We start from the raw sequence: 21114 nt of genomic DNA, 5'->3' as shown, positions 1-21114 counted from the left end.
AATTTTAAGCGAGCTGCTCTTCTCATCCATGTATAACGAATATCAGCATGTATCCTATTGCCATGTTACGAATCATGTCATTTGCATGAAATCGATGGACTAGCCTTAATGGTGGATGACATGATTCATTTTAATGAGATAAGTACATTTTGATTAAACTTGAGTCCCCAAAGGGAAATATAATTTTTTTCTATCCTTGATTCCTCAAAGATGGGTCTCAAACTTCAACCCAAGATTAGGAATGCAAGATCAATCAAGGCTTTTTTTCTATGAAGCATCTCTTTTAAGTGAGCTAACCCTGAATTCAAGTTCCTTTAGCAGGAAAACCATAAGTTTTATAAGGCATATCAAAAGAAACCTTGAAGATTATATACAAGAGATATGGTAACTGAAGTCATTCCTCAATGATCATTTTACATGTAGCTTTGAAAGTAGGAAAAGGCATCCTGCGGAGGTGAATATTGAGGCTGAGAAGCATAACAAGTCAAATCCTGTATCTATTGGAACCATTTTGCTTTTCTCAAACATTCCCACCAAGAGTATCATTACAATGACATGTCCCACTTTTGTCTTGAGCTCGTGAAGTGATCGTATTTCCAACCATAAAGGACGCTTCTGCAAAAGATCACCTATCAATGTTACACATGATATGTGTTTTGCTACAGTTTATCAATCTCAACATTATCATAACTTGTATAAGTGAAGCAAAGAAGTACCTCTAATCGGAATAGTCCAAAGAAATTGGACCCAGTATAGTGTGAGGGGAGATTATCATCCCCTTTTTGTAGACCAATAGTGTTGACAAGCAACTCATAAATACCCATTCCAAATATCAACAATACGGTAGCTACAAGAAATACATCTGCAAGGAAATTCACAGGATAATTCATGCCATGCACACAAAGAATTGGTGCAATAAGCCAAAAATTTCTTGTTATTGGGACTTACCCATAGCTTCTACTAGGAGTATAACTACATGGCCACTGTCAATACCATGTAAGATTGCATGAATATACTCAAGAAAAGACTCTGTTACAAATCGCCAACCCTGTTTCCACCAAAGAGGCAAGGGTGGTAAAAAAGCACAGTGCTACAAGAAAACTCTCTCTTGTGGTGATCTCTTCAAATGAAGAGAAACCTTACACTCACCCTTACTATGGATAACAACTTATAAACATCTTGTACATTTTCCATATACACATATACACATCCATAGACCATCAAATTTCTTCTTTTTTTTAAAAATGTTTTTTGCTAGTCTTAAGAAACATCCTCCCTAACCCAGCAGAAAGATAACCTTCTCATGCATGTATCCAAGGGTAGCCTTCAACTCAATTGACTCTTCTTGCACTTTATGGTTACCAAGTTTCAAAAAAGTACACCAAAATTGATACATGGCTACCAAGTTTATACATAACAGCCATTTTAAAACAAATCACTAAGAATTCTTTCAACTTCATATTAACATAGTATGGAGATCATCAATGTTATCTTTGTTAACATGAGGTAGATGACTACATTTTGTTTAAGAATAGTAGGTTGAGATTCATCAGCTCCCTCTTCATTCCTATGGGATCCACTTTAATATATGTAGGGTAGCATGTGTGTCTTACAAGGGGTTTTTAAGATATTTAGAGACTTTACAGATTTACATTTATAAGAGGCTTTGGAAAACATTTTATCATAAATAAAATTTTAAAAAAGGGTTATTTCAATTGATGAATATTTGTAAGTGGGAAGGGTTTTTTTATTTACAAGGCCACACACATGATATAGACTTTTTTTCTAGTGTGGGTCCTTAGCTCTTTGTTGTTGTAATGGACAAATATATGTGATATTCTGTTTCTCCCTCATGTTTTCCTTTTTCAAAAAAAATATCCATTGTAGTGATTAATGTTTCTTATCCAATAATATTTAACAAAATTCCTTGAAATCGTCCGTTTTAGGTGTAAATGGGAACTATGCTAGCTTCTTACTTATGACTTAAGCTATGAGGTCACTACGCCTTACCTATGCCCTAACCAGTGAGGTCATTTGCATTAGGATGGAGGCTATATAGACTTTTCTTCGTACATTCTCCTTGGTTTAGTAAAGATTGTTTCTCTACTTGTGTCAATCTCTCTCTCTCTCTCTCTCTCTCTCTCTCTCTCTCTCCAACATGGTATCAGAGCCTTGTTGATGGTCTCGATAATCCTACTATCCAAAATTTTTTAAGTGCTAATATGTTGATTAGTAACTTTTATCTTTAGGTTGATTTATTTTCATTTCTTAAGTTTATCCATAAGCATTGTCATGGAACATGGATGGTTCAATGGAGTCAAGTGATGAGGCCACTGGAATGTAGCATCATTCTTTCTTATTTTTCATTCCAACTCAAATCAGCTATGGCAAGCTTTTTGGCTCCATCAACTATGGCTAGCTTACTAGTGATGTCTCCTACCTACCAGCTTATCCCCCAATAGATTGGCCAATGTCTTCTCATTGACTCTCAAGCAGAGAATCATTTCTCAAAAACTAAAGAAGAAAAGTGTCATTTCTATGAAAAGAAACACCTAAGTGATTGTTCACACCATCAATATTTTAAGAGGTTGTTGATGACATCCACATGATCCCTAAAAATGATTCTCAAAGAGTACACAAAGTATGGAGTCTTTTGGTTTCTTATAGCTTGATTTGGAAGTGCAAGATCAAAGGCATCGGAGGCATCAAGCACAAAAACTCGAACCAAGGAGAGAGTTGTCCATGATGAAATTATGGACCAAAAAAAGTGAAAGAGGCAATTTTTCAAGTATATCTTGGCATCTCAAGCCATGTTGTTATAATTTGGCTATTGCTGCAAGCTCAAAACAACTTCTAGCCTCTAATGTGGATCTGTATGGAATCAACATTCTGGAGTTGAAACAATCTAATTCAATGGAGAAAAGATCCAAAAAAAATTCAAACTTGAGAAGACATTGAAAAAGATTATCCCTCAGATTGACAAATAGTGCGAAGCTCTTGACTCGGAAATCCTTGCATAGAGTAATCATTTAGCTACCTTTTTAAGCATAGCACTAATAAACTCAAAGGTTCTTTTCCCATGAGGTTTTTCCTTTGGACTACGTATAAGCATGTAATTTGGGTCTAGACAGTGTCTTTGCACTGAAAGGGGGAATAACGGAATACACCAAGCACCCAACACAAGGCCTCTCTATAGCTCAGGGCATTCACAACACCCCTATCCTCTCAAAAAACACCTTCACAACTTCACACTCTCACTAGCAGACCATCGTCCGCCTGCACACCAACGCGCTCACCACCATAAGCAACTCACCACACAGTCACACTCACTAAGATCAGCTACACACATGCATTTCATAGCTCATTGTAGACCACACAGCATTGTTGCACACAACACCATTCTCTCTCTTCCATTCCATGCAAAAAGGGCCCAGGGGGCACACCTGCTCACACACGTCGACACCACAACACAAAAGCAGAAGAAGCAGAGAAAGGAGAAGAGGGAAATGACACTCGCAAAATAGCTATGGAAGCCTAATCATAGTCCAAAACACACCATATACAAGTTCACTTACAACGAACGGTGCACCCACTTGATCATCGGCAGGCAAAAAAACACACACCTTGGGATGTGCAGGCACACACCTCTGCACAAAAAAACCCCCAAAAAAAAACACACTCACTCCCTTGAATCTTTTCAAGCTCAAGTAGCTCAAGGGCCTAGCAAAAAAGCATTGAAAATGATATAAAAATCTTTTATAGGCGTACTCCACTCATTTTTAAAAGGGGTCCTCTGATTGATCCATCTAGCATCTTAATTTGGCAATTTTGGAAGGCGGTGGCTTGATCTCATGCACTCTCTTCTTGAACTAGGGGGGTGCACTAGCGACATCACTAGTGTCCCATGGCACATTGAAAATTTTTATTTTATTTCTCTCTCTCTTTACCACCTTGGAACTTTACCCGCCTTTGACCAATTTTGAATTGCCCTTTTGAATTCACTTTGAAGATCCTCTAAACTTGGCATGTCTCTCCTACTCATTTGGACTCACCTCTCCTCCCCTTGGCACTAGCGACATCGATAGTGGGTGTTAGGGTCTAAACCTACTTCCATCCTATGTATATGTGAAAAAACCCCTTATGGTGCTACTCTCACACACTCTAGAGGGAAAATGGCCTACACCTAGCACCTCAATTGCATGCCACTTGGAGCAGCCAGTTGTCTCCTCATGCATACCCATCGAGGTGGATGCACTAGCATTTGCCACTTCCATCATTTGAATGTACTACTCCATCTATAAATGGAGAATCATTCTACAAATTATGCACCTTACCAATCTAGTTATTTTTCTTTATTTTGTACTTGTATTACTTATACCAGTCATTAGATTAGTGTTAGCCTAATGTCCTAATTATGAACGTGACTAATCATTATCCACCTCGAACACGAGCCTTATAAGTGGTATCAGAGCCATTGTGTATTTTGCTCCATTCTCCATGGATATTGCGTCCTTGTTAGTCCGGACCTATGAAGAATGACACAACGAATGAGGATCACATTACGCTAAGGATGTAAGATATTGAATCCCTACATACTACATTACCCTCTACACTTGCATGATGTATTCGAATGTGAGTGAAACATGATGTATCCAATTTGAGAACCGTGTTTACGCATCCAAATGTGAACCCATGCATCTACTCAAGGAATCCTTGTATGAACCATGACTTGTTGAATCCATTGAGTTCCAGACATGAAGGTATCTTAGGAAATCCTAGGATGAAATCAGGTTTAAGGGGACGATTGTTAGGGTTTAAACCTGCTTCCATCCTATGCCTATGTGAACAACCCCTTATGGTGCTACTCTCACACACTCTAGTGGGAAACATGCCTACACCTAGCACCTCAATTGCATGCCACTTGGAGCAGCCACTTGTCTCCTCATGCATACCCATCAAGGTGGATGCACTAGCATCTGCCAATTCCATCGTTTGCATTTACTAGTCCATCTATAAATGGAGAAGCATTGTACAAATTATGCACCTTATCAATCTAGTTACTTTGCTTTATTTTATACTCGGATTGATTATGCCAATCATTGGATTAGTGTTAACCTAATGCCCTAATTATGAACGTGACTAATCATTATCCACCTTGAAAACGAGCCTTAAAATGGGGGGTACACTTTGCCTTTACCTTCAAAAAATTGGGACCTTATAAGGCCATGGGAACCACTGCTTATGACGCTACCACATCACCATTGCACATTGTCATCTGGCGGCATCGATCATCGTTGTGCACCGCCATCCTCCACAAAACCGCCACCTACAACCATTGTAGCGTCGTGCACCACGCACACAGACCACTGGTGCTCGCCACCACAACTCATGTGAGCTCTCTCTCCACCTCTTCAGTGCTTTGAAAGGGTAAGCATTGCACTATATATACCTTGAAAATCCACTTCCCACATCCATATGGGATTTAGGTCCCGCCATCAGGAACCTCCACACTGCCCTACCTCTCCAAGCCTTTAAAAATCCCCAATGTGACACTTAAAAAACTTTTTCCTCCCCCAAATTTAAGGTGCTACTATTTCCAATCCCGAGATCGGATCCCCAAGGCGCAAAAACCATCCAAAACTTTATACTTTTAACTCTAAACTCCACCATCCTTGCCACATTTCGACTTCGTTGAGATCGCCAAAATGGGAAAAAAACATCTCAATTCTACCGCCTCTCTGGTAAATGCACCTAACTTCAATCGTCGGTATCTTGGCCATCGTAACTCCAATTGACAAGCCGTTGATTCCTCTCAACTCCACATGATGCATACTACCTTCTCAAACCTTAGCAAGGCCAAAAAACACCATATGTCATGCCTACAATGCGGTCAATCTGCCATATAACTAGCCGTGGAAAATTTTGAACCGGCCATAACTTGCACATTTGAGCTCCGATTGATGGTCCAGAAAGACCGGCATGCTCCACAATACAAGCACTTCAAACCTATCCACCCATACTAGATATGGCCACATGTCTCCGCTTTCCCTATTTGTTGAGGATCTACAAGCCGTTCCAACTTTGAACCACCATACCTTTCACATCGTAGCTCCATTCGAGGAGTTGTCCAGACCGGCTCATCAAACACTTCGAACACTACATCCCAAGGCACAATCATTGCACTTTAGAGACATTACCTTGCCAACCCAATCAGCCCCCTTGGAGCCTTCTTGGCCTAGAAAACCATCTTCAAGCATACATTTCCACCACCACCTGCCTGCCAAGTCTTCCATACTTGCTTTAGCACCTTGCCTGCACCCATAGCACTGCATTGCACACTTCCTAGCTCTAACCAACTTTGGTTGCATCATCATTGCCCAGCCTCCTCATTGAATATTCATGTTCAACCACACACATGCTTATTGAACTCTAAAACTGCACAACCAAACAAACACTTTGTACACATCAAAATGTGCTACCATATGTACAAAACCTAACTCCTGCAACCTACTGCTTTTGCTCAAGAGAGCCGAACCCCCTACATCACAACATGGCTACCTTGTGTGTCAGACACATGGATTTGATCACCTCCATCCACCTACGACACTTTCCTATAGTGCTTCACCAAGGGATATAGCCAACCAAACACCCAAACTGCCCATGGCATATTTCCACCCCTCCAAGAATCCATTGGCATACTAGCTGCATCCAACCAAGCCTCACTAAGCATACCATCACTTTCATTGCACATACAGATAGATGACCCTCCCTCCTCACCAGGTAAAGCAATGATCTCCATGCAAGAAATCTCCTCTAAAGGGCATTGTGGCTGACACAAATACTCCTCCACACCTGCCTTTGTAGGCATATCCATAGTAGCAATCACCTAAAGGGAGCTCCACTTGTGGCGGGTCAAACCCTTGCATCACTTATATCCTGGCCAAAGTTTGACCAGCAAGTAACTATGACTCTTCGTCCATGTCAACCACTGGGTCATCAAATCCCCAATCAAACTCGTCTTCAATGTATACCTGACTAAAAGAACTTGTATCAAAGGCACCACCACCACAACCCATAGGCATATGTAGTTGCTCCCTCTGTTCAGCAACTAACACATTATGAGCACAAGAAGGGTGCCCAACTCCCTTGGTCTCCACTTCATCATCGTCCTATTGGCAAAGTTGTAGGCCAGCTTGGCTATCCATAGATGCGTCCTTGTCCTTTTCTACAAAGCTATGAACTAACTGCACCACTATAACACTTTCCACTACAACCCTCATTAGCATGGCCATCAACACGGTGTTGCATGCCATACTCGATTGCATATCCTCCTTCACAAGCTCTGACGCTTCAACCTACTCTTCTTTCACAATGCCAACTACCATATTTTCATACATACAACAAGGCAGCTTTATTCTTACCAACATAGGCTCATCAGAACCTGTCAACTCGCCATAGGATGTGGATTCATCCATGCTACCCTCTTTGCTCATCTCCCACAAGCTTGAGCCCGTATCATGACCACCATCACCATATGTGGACTCTATATCCGCATCTTCATCCTCTCGGTGCTCCACAAAAGCTTGACCATCATTTTGGCTTCGCACACACTCTTCATCCACTTCCAGGCTCTTGGCATCTGCAACTTGACTACGCTCTTCTACCTTTCCATTCACAAACTCTATGAGAAGAGGCTCTTTTACCTCTTCACTATGGTCATGATACTTGACATTGGCTAGCTCTTCTACACACAAGTCCTCCTCTATGCAATGCTCATCCTTGTTGACAAGCTCGTCCACCATCGGCATAGGCACACCAAAAATAGGAAACTTCCAAGAAGCATAACTGATCACTCGCCTTACCTCAACAAGTTTTTCACTTTGAACAACTGACGCCACCTTTGATGGAACCGTGAAACACATTGTTGCCGCCACATGCACAAAATCCACAAGCCTCAACAAGCCCAATCCATCTTTTGCTTCACCTTTTTGCTTTTCACTCCCATTTTGCACAAAAAATGGCCCAAGGGGCACACCTGCTCACACACACCGACACCACAACACAAAAGCAAAAGAAGTAGAGAAGGGGGTAGGGGAAACTGACACTCAAGAAATAGCTATGGAAGCCCGATCATACTCCAAAACACACCATATACAAGCTTACTTACAAAGAACGGTGCACCCACTCGGTCATCGACCAAAAAACACACATCGTGGGCTCTGCAAGCACACACCTCTGCACAAAAAAATCCCCAAGAAAAAACACACTCACTCCCTTGGCTCTTTGGAGGCTCAAATGGCTCAAGGGACTAGCAAAAAAGCATTGAAAATGATACAAAAATGTCTTGTATAGGGGTACTTCACTCATTTTTGGAAGGGTCCCTCTAATTGGTCCATATGTCATCTTAATTTGGGCACATTGGAAATTTTTATTTTATTTCTCTCTCTCTATCGCTCTCTTTACCACATTGGAAATTTATCCGCCTTTGATCGACTTTGAACTACCCTTTTGAATCCACTTGCAGCAACTTTGGAGCTCCTCCAAACTTGGCCTCTCTCTCCTGCTCACCTCCCCTCCCCTTCCCACTAGCAACATCGCTAGTGGGGGGGTGCACTTTGCCTTTATCTTCAAAAAATTGGGGCCTTATGAGTCCGTGGGAGCCACCGCTTATGAAGCTACCACATCACCATTGTGCATTGTTGTCCGACGAAGTGGGCCACCGTCATGCCCCTCCATCCTCCACAAAACCTCCACCTATAACCAATGTAGTGTTGCGCACGCAGCACAACGCCCACTGGCATTCACCATCGGCACAACACATGAGATCTCTCTCTCCACATCTTCGGTGCTTTGAAAGGGCTAAGCAGTGTACTATATATACCTTAAAAATCCACTTCCCACATCCATGTGGGATTTAAGCCCCGCCTCGTGGTGCCTCCACACTTCCCCTAGCTCTCCAAGCCTTTGAAAATCCCCAATGTGACACTTTTAAAAACTTTTTCCTCCTCCACTTTTTTAGTGCTGCCATTTCCAGTCCTAGGATTGGATCCTTGAAACGCAAAAACCAATCAAAACCACTGCCGACTCCAAATTGCACCATCTCCACCACATTTGAACTTTGCTGAGACCGGTACAATTGAGGCCGCCAAACGGGAAAAAACATATGATACCTCCTCTCTAGAAAATGCACCCAACTTCAACCGCCTTGGCCATCGTAACTCCAATTGGCAAGCCATTGATTCTTGTCAACTCCACATGATGCACACTACCTTATCCAACCATTGGAGCTCCGACTTATGATTTGGAAAGACCGGCATGCTCCACAACTTGAGCACTTCAAATCTATCCACTTACACTAGCTCGGGCCACCTGTCTCCACTTGCCTTGTCCGTGGGGGATCTGCAAACCATTTCAACTTCGAACGACCATATCTTTCACACCGTAGCTCCGTTTGAGGTGCCGTCTAGACTCTGTCACTTCGAACACTATCCAAGGAACAATCTATGCACTTTGGACACCTTACCTTGCCAACCCAATTGGCCTCCTTTGGAGCCTCCTTGGCCTAGAAAACCATCTTCAGGCATACATTTCCGCCATCACTTGCCTACCCAGGTCTTACATACTTGCTTTAGCACCTTGTACTGCACATGTATGCACCCATAGCACTGCATTGCACACTTCCTAGCTCTGACCAACTTTGGCTGCACTAGCATATGATAAGACCGTCTAGTGTATTTCCTTGACATTTGCAATAAAATGTTATATTCTATCCTCTTTCTTATATAGGATTACCTTTCTGAGGAGGATTCCTTGGGCCTCCACTATTAGAAGACCCTCTACATCACGTGCATTCAAGTATCATTTAAATCATTTAAACATCCCCTCTTGACATACATATTTTTATGAATTAAATTATCCCTCTTTCTTTAAAACTCGTAGATTTTTTTCAAAAGTGATTTTTAAAACCATTATGTCGATGTAAACCTATAACTTTCTTGAAATTAAAAAACCCTCTTTATAAACTCATATGCTACAATTACATATTTTTAAGTGGATTCCCCAAAGGGGGATGTCTGTACTGTGAGTCTATATGAGGGTCATGTGAGGTTCAAGGCTCAACCTCTAAACTTGGTGCACATGAATTTAAGCCAAGCTAGCTTTTTTTAAGCCTCTAAGCCATGCATGGTTAGTCTAACGTAGGTCATGTTGATGTGTTCACATTTGAACCATTGAAAGACCATGCTAACTTCATTTCCCTTTATATCCTCTCGAGCATTTTGTGCTCTCCTAGGTTAACTCCACCCATGAGCTTTCAACTTATGACCTAAGCTATGAGGTCACTACATACCTACGACTTAATAATCAATGAGATCACTTGCATTAGCATGCAAGCTACATAAGTTGGATCATAATAAATTCTCTTGAACTTTGTTGACCCTCATATCCCACTATCCTTGCCAAAAAAAAAAAAGCAATAGCCTAGCCAACCCTTATATATTTTTCAAGAACATGATGCTATTTATTGTACTCCATGATTTTTATGCATCCTCTCTTTTTTCCCCAAACTCACAAAATGTGAGTGATAAATGTATTAAAAACTAGAGAAGTTACATAGATAAGAAGCCATACTCGACCTGAGCCATGGCATCTCCCAACATCCTAACCACACACCACGAGATACATCAACTAATAAAGGGTGCCACCTTGTGACCGTTAACAAGAGAGAAAAATGTGGGGTTGCTACCAAGGAGAGAGCTCTACCATAGCACACCCCTTGAGTGCCAAGCCAATGTACTGGAGACATAACGCCGAGCAGAGAAACAATGAGATCATTTTTTCTTTTTCTTTTGTTTAAGAAAACTAACGGTGTTGGTCATAGTGCCTCGGGACTCATGAACAACATGGCTAATGACATCCAACTTTAAATTCTGAGCACCACCTTCATTTGAGTCAGGCTCGCTAGATTCGATCGACATCTCTTCAGCGGGATTAACAAGCGACTCTGGTTTATCATGCATCTCCACTCATGAACTCTCTGTCTCTTTGCTAATCTCCCCACCAGAAGGTCCGATCGGCACGATTGGTTTCTCTTGCATCTCCACTAGTGGACAACCCTTCTCTTTAGCCGCCTCTTCGTAAGACAGATCTTGTTCTATGACCTTATCTTCCGACTTAAGGTCGCCCGTTGGGCCCTAACCTCCTTGGTAACACGCCTCCAAGTTGTCTTGATCATTGGATTTTGGGTAGCTTCTACCTTGAGGAAATTTTAGCATAGTGACCAATTCTACGACATTTGTAGCAAGAATTCAAAAATGAGAAAAACGCCAACTCTTGTTGAAAGACGCCATAACTGCCCATACTTAAATCCAAATACTTGGAATTGGCTTGTTTGTGTTCCACAGAATGCAAACCTTTATGTCCAAGCCCGCGATCTTACTCATTGCAATTTTGGAATGAAGAGCACCCAGCCCAACATAGCAATTATGGAGTCTACATAGTCATGAAGTCGGAGAGGGAAGCCTTGAACGTAATGCACACCGGGTAGAAGTCCATAAACTCTTCATCATCAGGACAGAACTCGAGCAACCAAGCCATAGCAAAGTTGAAGTGAGAAGCACCCAAAATGCCTCCTCTCATAACTAGCTCCTGGATAGTTTGCTTGGAGGCACACCTTGCCACATAGAAGCCTTTTCCTACTACCGCGAAAAGGCAGATAGCATTTTCGTTATTAGTCGTCACTGCCACCCACTCCCACAAACCTTGAGTCAAAATTCGTCGGCCCATAAGATAGAGCACCATTGAGTGAGTACAACAAGTTTGAAGGCTTTGAAGCGCTTTCTCCGGGTTGAACTCTGCCTACAGTACATATCCATCTTTAGCTTTATTTTGACTGAGCCTAATCGACCTGTGCAGGATTTCCTCTACCAAAGTACGAGCACCAAGGTGAGAGGGCATCAGAATTTTTTCCGGCTTGGTAGTGTTTACATACGAATCAGAGGTCCTTTTCCTCCCTTCCATAATGAACACACATTTAGTGCCCTTCCTAGAGGGATCTAGCGATCCCCCCCTCCCCCCCCCCCCCCCCCCCCCCCCCCCCCCCCCCAAAGTGCCATCTTGAACCTCCATCGTCGAGGTCCATACTAGTGATAGAACAGAGGGAGAGGTGAGAACCCCCTCGACAATGCTTAAAATACCTTAATGAATTCAATTTGATTTCTATAACTTCCAAGAAGAATCTCTATCCATGGGGGCTCCTTGGGACTAAGTGACACACAAAATTAAATGTGGGGGGTGAGGGGATAGATGACTCAGAAGTGGGAGGCGGGATCTTGAGGCGGGCTAAACTCGGGCAGCACAAAAACTGAGGCAAAAAGGAGTTCGGGCAGCGCAAAAATTTTTCCCCCCATCGGCCGTATTTGAACCCACCACCTCACAACTTGGGTTATACACCCGGACGCACATGTTGTTTATGATGTTTTATTCTAAGGCAACATGCACTGTCAGGGTTTAGGAGGTTTCATTTGTGGCTAGGTTTAGTTTTGATGGGATAGTTGCGACTGCAATTGCAAAAGATCTCGTGTGTGGACTTGTGAATTGTGGATCCCCTCACCACCCCACCTTTAATTTTGTTTGTCACTTAGAGTGCATCCGCAGGTGAAGGTGCTACCCCCATCCAACATGCGTCAGCAACGAGGATTTCCCTTCTCAACTCTACCAATTTTGGCAGAGTTGGTGCTTGGCTAGCGCATAACACAAGCCCTGCGATCAGCTTTCAGCTTCTGTCAAACGCTTCCCTCGAAGCTTGCTGACGTTAGCTTTACCCTCGATGCCTAGCGTGCGAAACTACCCTTAGTCCCGAGGGAGGTGAGAGGCCGGGGCTTCAACACCTCTCTCCTATGCTAATCACGATGGATCGCGATCCAAGAGAAGTAAGAAGTACACTGCAGCAGCAGGATGCGCCTGTACTCGATACACTTTCAAGTTTCCAATGACACCGCACTCACAGTGCAGAACCTTCCTGCTCAAAGCGTCCCACTGAAGCCCTACTTTTACCAGCACCCCAACACTTAGCACCGCTTAGTCACTTGGCTCACCATTGCCTTGCTCTCACCGTCATCCTGTATCGCTCAAGTAAAACTTCAAAAGTAATCACCCATTCAAAATAATATAGACTAAAGAATGTTGTTTCCTTTTTAAGAAGTGTGGGAAAATTGGTAAGCTAACACACACCTTTCTAACGCTCTAGACCAAAGAGTGTTGGACATTTCTGCGAAAGGGCAGTCCTTTTTGGGACATTTACTCTTCCACCTACTAAATACATTTGATCGATTGGCTACGGTGCTCACCCGTTTTGTGATCAGCATTAGAACTAAATCAAACATGAACACCAAAACACACCTTTCCGGGATGTTTATAATTTTTCACATGTCTACTTGATTGTCGAAGTAGATCAAGTAGAAGTAGGTAGTACCAACGTTAGATACTATTTTCCAAGATTCGCCTCAAACTAATGTTCCAGAAACGTGCCAACATACTTGATTGTGTAAGATCACCTTGTTGATTGCGATGCTATATGCCAAAAGAATTTGTAGTATTTTTACTTTTAATTTAACAAGCTGTTGGGATGTAATGGCATTAGTCCGAGTATTATATCTACATAAGTTCCATAGGATCAATGCAATGATTATGCATGTACATTGTGTAGGGTGTGTATATGTGTGGTTGCATGCATATCTCTCTCTATCTCTCTCTCTCTCTCACACACACACACACACACACACGCGTGGGGAGAGAGAGAGAGAGAGAGAGAGAGAGAGGGACCTGGAAAAAACAAAGCATAGATCCACTCAAGGAGCCGATCACTGCCAAAAGAGTAAAAAACCTACAATTGAAGATCACCTGCAGCAATAATAAGAATTTCAACATTAGTGTATTCAATTTTGATAAAGTGTGTCATACAGTCGTCATAAAGAAACGGCTCTTAAGCAAATGTTTTTAGATGGATTTTTTGCTTTTCCTCTTTCAATTGAAATTTTATGTCTAAACGACACACATATAATCTCATCAATGGATATTATGTGAGATATTATGCAACACAATGCCACTGACAGTAAGGCATGATGTAAGAAAACCTGAGAAAGTGAAAGAAGAAAAATAATGAAATTTAAAACAATGAGATGAAGTCAATGTATTTGTGTGTGTTTGAAAGCTTTCTCACTCGCTTCACTATCCATACAAAATTAAGAGCTGATGGAATCTCAGGGGATGCTTTACTTAACTGCTTTATGTCAAAAATCTACTACATGGCAAGCAAGGTGCAACAATCAAAATGCCAAACAGACACCAGAGATGGCAAACTTGGTGGAAAAAAATCTGATTCTCCTGCACTTAGGGAAAAAATTGGCTCCTGTACACTCTTAGAAAGATCTTCCAAATCATGCACTTGTCAATGGACATTGTTGAGATAGAACACTCTTGCCATGCACCCAAGTATGGGCTCTCTCTTCTTCCATGTCTAGCATCTCACACCAGATACATGTTATTGATTCCAATAAGCAGAGTTTGCACCAATTACATATGGTTTTCATTCTACATGGCAGGGCTTGAAGAGGTGACATGAAGAAGAGCATGCTCAAAACATGGTGTAAATCCACCTCTTTTGGCAAAGTTATAGTGAGAGGGTAGGGGTAGGGGTAGAGAAGTCTAGACTTTAATAGACCCATGCTTTGTCCAAAATGCCTCTTAGCACTAACAAAAGAGAAGATGGATGAGATAGGGTGAGAGTGGCATCCCCTTGGACAAAATCAGCTATAGTGCAGACATGATGAGGCGAGCCACCTCAATGTGTACTCCTTTCAATCCACTAGATTGTGTGACATCTACTTTTCCTATCGATGGCACTATGTGACAACAAAAGAAGTTGTCATGTTGCATGCTTGGACCATAGAAACTAACTATAAGTCCATTTTAAAATTTCCTGCTCGGATACTCCGAGTTACCCTCCCATTTGATTATGAGATTGACAAGGATTCCTGATTGGCCCATTCTATAGCAAGCTACTAGATAATGTCGATAACTGATAGCGTCTGACTAGTGGACTTGCAAAACAGCCCTACTAGGGCTATTCTTTATCACCAAAGATCAACATCTCATTATGGACTAGGGTAGATGAGCCACTAAGGAGCCGTCCATCAATCACTAAGAGTGTCAAGCCAATCATTATGCATTCCTAGTTCTAGTAGAAGTACAAAATGTTGGAAAATGATTGGTTGAGAGCACAAATTTTTTGACCTTCTTTTGGAAAAAAACACCTCTTCAGCATAAGCTTTTTGAATACCAGCTTACACATGAAGTAGAGTGGATTAATCACTTGAATAATACAAAAACTAGTAAAATGTTCTATCATTATCATTCACATTAAAAGTATGTACAAGAGCCTCCTTCTAAAGTGCAAGGAGTGGGTAATCTAAGAGATAATATTCACCTATCTTTCGGGTGAACGTGTGTGTGTGTGTGTGTGTGTGTGTGAGAGAGAGAGAGAGAGAGAGAGAGAGAGAGAGAGAGAGAGGGGGGGGGGGGGGGGGGGGGGGGGGACCTATGAGGAAAAAAGGTTTGAATGTAGTTTCTTAAAGTACTAGAGAGATTTAGGGAGTGGATTGAGGGTGCTAAAGGGCAAAGATACAAAGGGTATAAATCCTTTAGCATTATTGAATGCTGAATATGAAACCGATATCTAGGACTAAGGTTTACCTAAGCTAGGTCATATGCTTGATCTCTTGCAACACAAATTTCTAAAAAGCCTCTTGAAACATATCTTGATATGTTGTATTTACAATGACTAACCAAAAATCAAACACCCCCCCCCCCCCCTTTTTTCTCTCTCTCTCTCTCTCACACACACACGTTCACCCAAAAAAAAAAAAAACCCAAAACACCAAAAAAAAATAAAATCCCTCAATCTTTCTCACACACACAATACTATCGGCACATCACATGCTCATTAGATAGAATCTCACATGATTCTCTTTCCTTGAGGGCAATCTCCCATGTAAGGACGGGGTAAGGAGGCTTCGAACGCAAGGATTGAATCGAGACCAATCACAATGCATGGCTCGTAAAGCATTGTCCCAAGCCATCTGAGCAAACATGCATTTTGTTGATAACGTTGTGTAACACAGTAAAAGAAATACCCCAACGCATCAACCCATTCTTGCTCAAGCCTACTCTCCTATTGTCGATGGCTTGTGATTGCACATGCGCTATTGCTATCGACCATGTGGCATGGTGGTGCTTACTCTTGCTCCAACCACCTGCCGACCTCTCCCCCCCCTCCTCCCCCCCCCCCCTCTCTCGCATTCCCCGCTTCTTTCTCTCGCTTCACCTTTTCATTTTTTTTGGGCGCTTGTTTGGTAGCTCGCTTGATTCCCCCCTTAGTGAGACCTTTTGACACACGAATTACCTTTTTGGCTTTGTAAAAGAAGCCTTTGAGGAGAGTTGAATTATGCATACTTTCAATATTTTCAGCGATAATTGAGACTTACTTAAAGGTTATTTTGGTTTTGAAATATTAAATGAATCTTGTTATATAGCCTTTCATTTCACATGCTAGCATGTCTTGAATGTCCTTGCATTCTATTGTTTTACAATGCTAAAGTGAAGACCTTGCATTAATTAATTCTGGTAAAATCTATATATACATACACATTAATGAGTTTTTTTAATTTTACCTTTCATTTCACACGCCCACATGGCTTGACCTTCCAAAGCTTGCAAATTTTATTGTTGTGCTTCTGAAGTATATGAAAATGTCTCAAAGTTTTAAAGTATGATAAAAATGTAGTAAATTTAAGTGGATCCTAAACTAAATATCTTCCACTTAGTCAACGATTGCAAGATTCAATGGCCATATCCAAAGAAATGGCTCTCTATTGTGCATGGTTGTGTTCTTTAGTCATTTATGAATTGTTAAAGGAGCTCAGCTTTCACAATGATAAGTCCATAGTGCAAACTTGGTTGCATGTTTTCGAATGCATGGCGCGGTCTGTAAGCCTTAAGAAGATTGTCAACCGAAGGAGGGTCATGAACGGCGGCGAACGTGGGCATACCCACGTCCACAAGGCTTTGTTTGATGCTATCTTCTAAGTGCTTATAATGCTGGCGTGTTCAAGCGGCGTCTGAGGGTCAGCAAAGAAACCTTTAATTACCTTTGTCGGAAGCTTGCACCCTTCATGGAGAAGAAATCCACAAACTTTTGCAAGTCTGTGCCAATAGAAGATAAAGTAGCCATCGCTCTTAGCAGACTTGCTACTAGAGATGGACTCTTGGGCCTTGATGACACTTATGGATGTGCCAAGAGTACATCGGCACAGAAGATAAAGTAGCCATCGCTCTTAGCAGACTTGCTACTAGAGATGGACTCTTGGGCCTTGATGACACTTATGGATGTGCCAAGAGTACATCTTGTGGAATTGTACTTGATTTTTACAAGGCAGTCGTGAAATATGGCCTTAGGGATATGTACATCATATGGCCTTCCAGCTCTTGGTTTGCGACATTGGTGCGCGAGTTTGAGGTTGCAAGGGAAATCCCCTTTGTTGTTGGTGCGATAGATGGTTCCCACATTCCCATCATTGCATCAACGGACAACCATGTCGACTACTTCAATTGAAAAGGTTTCCACACTAATTTGCTGCAACTAATCGTAGCCGCTAATTGTTCAATGTGGAATTTTGATGTTGGATGGGCCGGATCAGTGCATGACTCCTTGAATTTCACCAAAAGTGATCTAGGACAAAGATGTGCAAGAGGGGAGATAGGCAACTATTGTCTAGTTGGCGATTGCGCTTATCCAGCATGGCCATATATGCTAGTGCCCTTCAAAGGATGCAAGGAAGGGTTGTCACGCTTCAAATACTACTAGAACTTCATTCAATCAAGTACAAGAATGGCAGTTGAGAGAGCTTTTGGAATGTTGAAAGCAAGGTTTTGCATTTTGTTAAAAAGATGTGACATGAATCTACTCTATGTGCCAAATCTTGTAGCAGCTTGTCTTGTGCTTCACACATTTGTATTTTCCATGGAGAATCTTGTAGGCAAGGTTTCGCATTTTGTTAAAAAGATGTGACATGAATCTACTCTATGTGCCAGATCTTGTAGCAGCTTTTCTTGTGCTTCACAACATTTGTATTTTCCATGGAGAATCTTTTGATATGGAGTGGGTGCAGGAGGCAGAAACATAATTGGCGGATCATCGTGGGTGTGCGGTAGAGGATGGAAGAGCAGTTACTACATCCATGATGGAGCTTCTGGCAACACGCGAAGTCGGAATAGAGGAGGCTATAGAGTGTGCTCAATGCGGCGATGAAGGAGATGCCAGTGACCTTGGACTTGGCTCCAAGAGGCGAAACAGTATTGCAAAGGCAATGTACAAAGAGCAAGCACGGATGAATGTTAATGAAATTTTTGGAAATGGGGCTTTAGAGGAAATAGATTCATCAAATGCATTCAATTTACTAATTTTTATGCTAAGGTTTATTGATGCAATTGCTAAATGTGTCTTCCTTTCACTCTTTGTTTCTCCGTCGCCCAATGTTCACAGTAAGGGACGGAAGAAAATAGAGTGACTTTTTTTTCCACCCTCTATATGAACAAATGGGTGGCGGAAGTGTGCATTATGCAATAACTCTTCCACCCAAAAAAGTAACTTTTGGAGTGTTTCTTCCGCCTCCTCTTAATGAATGTGGAGAGAGAAAGAGAGAGAGAGAGGAGAGAGAGAGAGAGAGAGAGAGAGAGAGAGAGAGAGAGAGAGAGAGAGAGAGAATTTAGGACATACTTTCTCGATGAAGGCCTCGACGAGATAGGTGAGATTTTGGGGACAATAACTAGCTGGTGGCCGCACAGACGTCCACGCCGGCCAAGGATTCGCATATCCATTCGACTCTGCAGCGTGCGTGTCGGCCCTCCATCGCCTGCATGCGCTCCTCATGTCTACACTCTGCCTCCACATCCGTGCGCTCTTCTTTCTCTCTCTAAAGTATTGCGGCGCCCGCGTCCCTACTCTCTCTCTACAATGTTTTAATCACCTTGTTAAATTATCAGATGATGGACTGCTGCAGCAACTCCTTACTTGCTGCCGCTTCCACACCATATCGTACATCTCCACAACCTCTCCCCTCTTGCTGCAGCCTCGTACTGTTATATGAAGCCGTGTAAGACCATGAAAATTTGGTGACAACGTCACGTGATTGTGCTGAGACACTTACTTGAAAGTCTGGTTGGTGAATGTCTATATGAGAGAGAGAGAGAGAGAGAGAGAGAGAGAGAGAGAGAGAGAGAGAGAGAGAGAGAGAGAGAGAGAGAGAGAGAGAGAGAGAGAGAGAGAGAGAGAGAGAGAGACACGAGTGTTTGTGTGAGAGAGAAAGCGAAAGGCCGCTTGGAGGCTAGTCATTTATTGAGTGTTCCACTTGTTAAAAGCAAAAGCAACCGCAAAAGAGAGAACTTGGGTTTCAACTTGCACTCTTTAAGTTCCAACTCTATATCTATACTATCTATCTATCCTTGGAAAAGAACTGGTATACTGGTACGCTGCATATTATATTGCCTCGGAATCTTCTTAGATTCTCTACAATACTTGCCTTGCCGAAATAAAACTCCAATCGCGAGCAGGTTTTGAACCCCCAGAGCTGGCGTGAAGTACTTGCACGGACAGGTCTAGCCACCAAGCACATGAGCAGATAGTGCTCACGAGTGCACGCCTTACTAATTTTTTTAAAAACTTGTTTTCGCAAGGTGCCAACCACCTGCTTCGCATCGCCTTGCGCACCTCGTTCCCTGCATCGCCTTTGCCTTTGCCATTTGGTCAAAGCTAGAGAGAGAGAGAGAGAGAGAGATCTGCGCCTGCAGTAGAAAGAGAGAGCGGGACCCTGGCTCCTTGTTGCAGACCTCCTCCATCGCGCCTCTACCCTTGCTTGCGCACGTGGCCTCCCCTGCTTCGTTTGTGCTTTTTTTTTGAGAATCAATGTTGATTCTCATGCTAGTTTCGTTTTTTAAATCGTAGCGACATCCTATCTATATCTATATCTATCTATATCTTATATCTTATTTTTATATATATATATATATATATATATATATCAAAATGAGAGGGTCAACTGCCATGTGGCAGCAAATCCCTGCAAGTAGGGGCTTCCCCTCCCTTTGGCGGCTCCCATTACCCCAATATTTTGGCCTTCGTGGCACAATCAGCAGCCCATGTGGCGTCCCCCTTCAGCACAACCTCGGGTCTCGACTTGCGGGTGAGTGGGGTCTCGGTCTGCGCGTGAGTGGAGCGTGAGATGCCAATTGAGAGCGGGTCTCGGCCTGCGGGTGAGTGGAGCATGAGATGCCAAGGTCTCAGAAGGGGCACCGCAACTGCATCTGCGTCTGTATCTCCATTGCCCATTGCCCTACACTCAGACATGCATTTCATGTGTGTGTGTGTGTGTGTGTGTGTGTTGGGGGGGGGGGGGGGGGGGGGGGGGGGGAGATGTGTTTTATGGGGGAGGAGATGGGGAGGAGTATGTGTGGCGCGAGGCGGTGTGAGAGAGAGAGAGCGAGAGAGAGAGAGAGAGAGAGAGAGAGAGAGAGAGAGAGAGAGGAGAGAGAGAGAGAGAGAGAGAGAGAGAGAGAGAGAGAGAGAGAGAGAGAGAGAGAGAGAGAGAGAGAGAGAGAGAGAGAGAGAGAGAGAGAGGAAGGGGAGATGCGTCTGTGTGTGCGCGCGTGTTGCGGGATACTACGTTTATCGAAGGGATGCTTCTGTCCAGGCTGCGCGAGAGAGAAAATGCCAAATGGATTTGTTGGCGCGCAGCAGTCACACAGGTGGTGTGAGTTTGTGACTTACTTTTGACTTCCAATTGTCAATGAGATTAGGCTCCGACAAAGGAGAGGCCACGTCCAGTGACGACGAAGACTTGGCCGTCGATGGTTAAGCGCTATGGAGGGGGACGACGGACTCAACAGCGACAAAGTAGTTGCACCCGCTCTTCTGGCTTTGCATCCCCTCTCCAAATTCGTTGTTGTTTGTGTGGGCTCCCAGCTCCCTGTTTACAATCTCCTGTAAGTTTCTCTCTCTCTCTC

The 21114-nt window shown here is 42.8% G+C and overlaps 1 protein-coding gene across 1 annotated transcript; it reads right to left on the bottom strand.

The window, feature by feature from the left end:
* Positions 1–408: 408 nt before the first annotated feature.
* Positions 409–19006, bottom strand: LOC147449710 (uncharacterized). Its single transcript, XM_086522682.1, has 5 exons — positions 18833–19006; positions 13822–13899; positions 949–1048; positions 717–862; positions 409–615 (listed from the first exon to the last, which is right to left on the bottom strand). The coding sequence occupies exons 1-5, from the start codon at positions 19004–19006 to the stop codon at positions 409–411; spliced, it is 705 nt and encodes a 234-aa protein (XP_086378808.1).
* Positions 19007–21114: the final 2108 nt, after the last annotated feature.

This window comes from Adiantum capillus-veneris, chromosome 10, assembly GCF_014529385.1.
Source record: "Adiantum capillus-veneris isolate H3 chromosome 10, ASM1452938v2, whole genome shotgun sequence".
NCBI classification, from domain to species: Eukaryota; Viridiplantae; Streptophyta; class Polypodiopsida; order Polypodiales; family Pteridaceae; genus Adiantum; species Adiantum capillus-veneris.
The sequence above is the reverse complement of the archived record's forward strand: the minus strand, read 5'-3'. Positions and strand labels throughout refer to the sequence as shown.

Coding starts and splice junctions, on each gene's coding strand:
- LOC147449710 (XM_086522682.1), bottom strand. CDS start 19,006: ATGTGGAGGCAGAGTGTAGACATGAGGAGCGCATGCAGGCGATGGAGG. Junction 13,900..18,832: donor TCGAGGCCTTCATCGAGAAA/GTATGTCCTAAA, acceptor TTATTGCTGCAG/GTGATCTTCAATTGTAGGTT. Junction 1,049..13,821: donor CTATGCTTTGTTTTTTCCAG/GTCCCTCTCTCT, acceptor TGGTGGAAACAG/GGTTGGCGATTTGTAACAGA.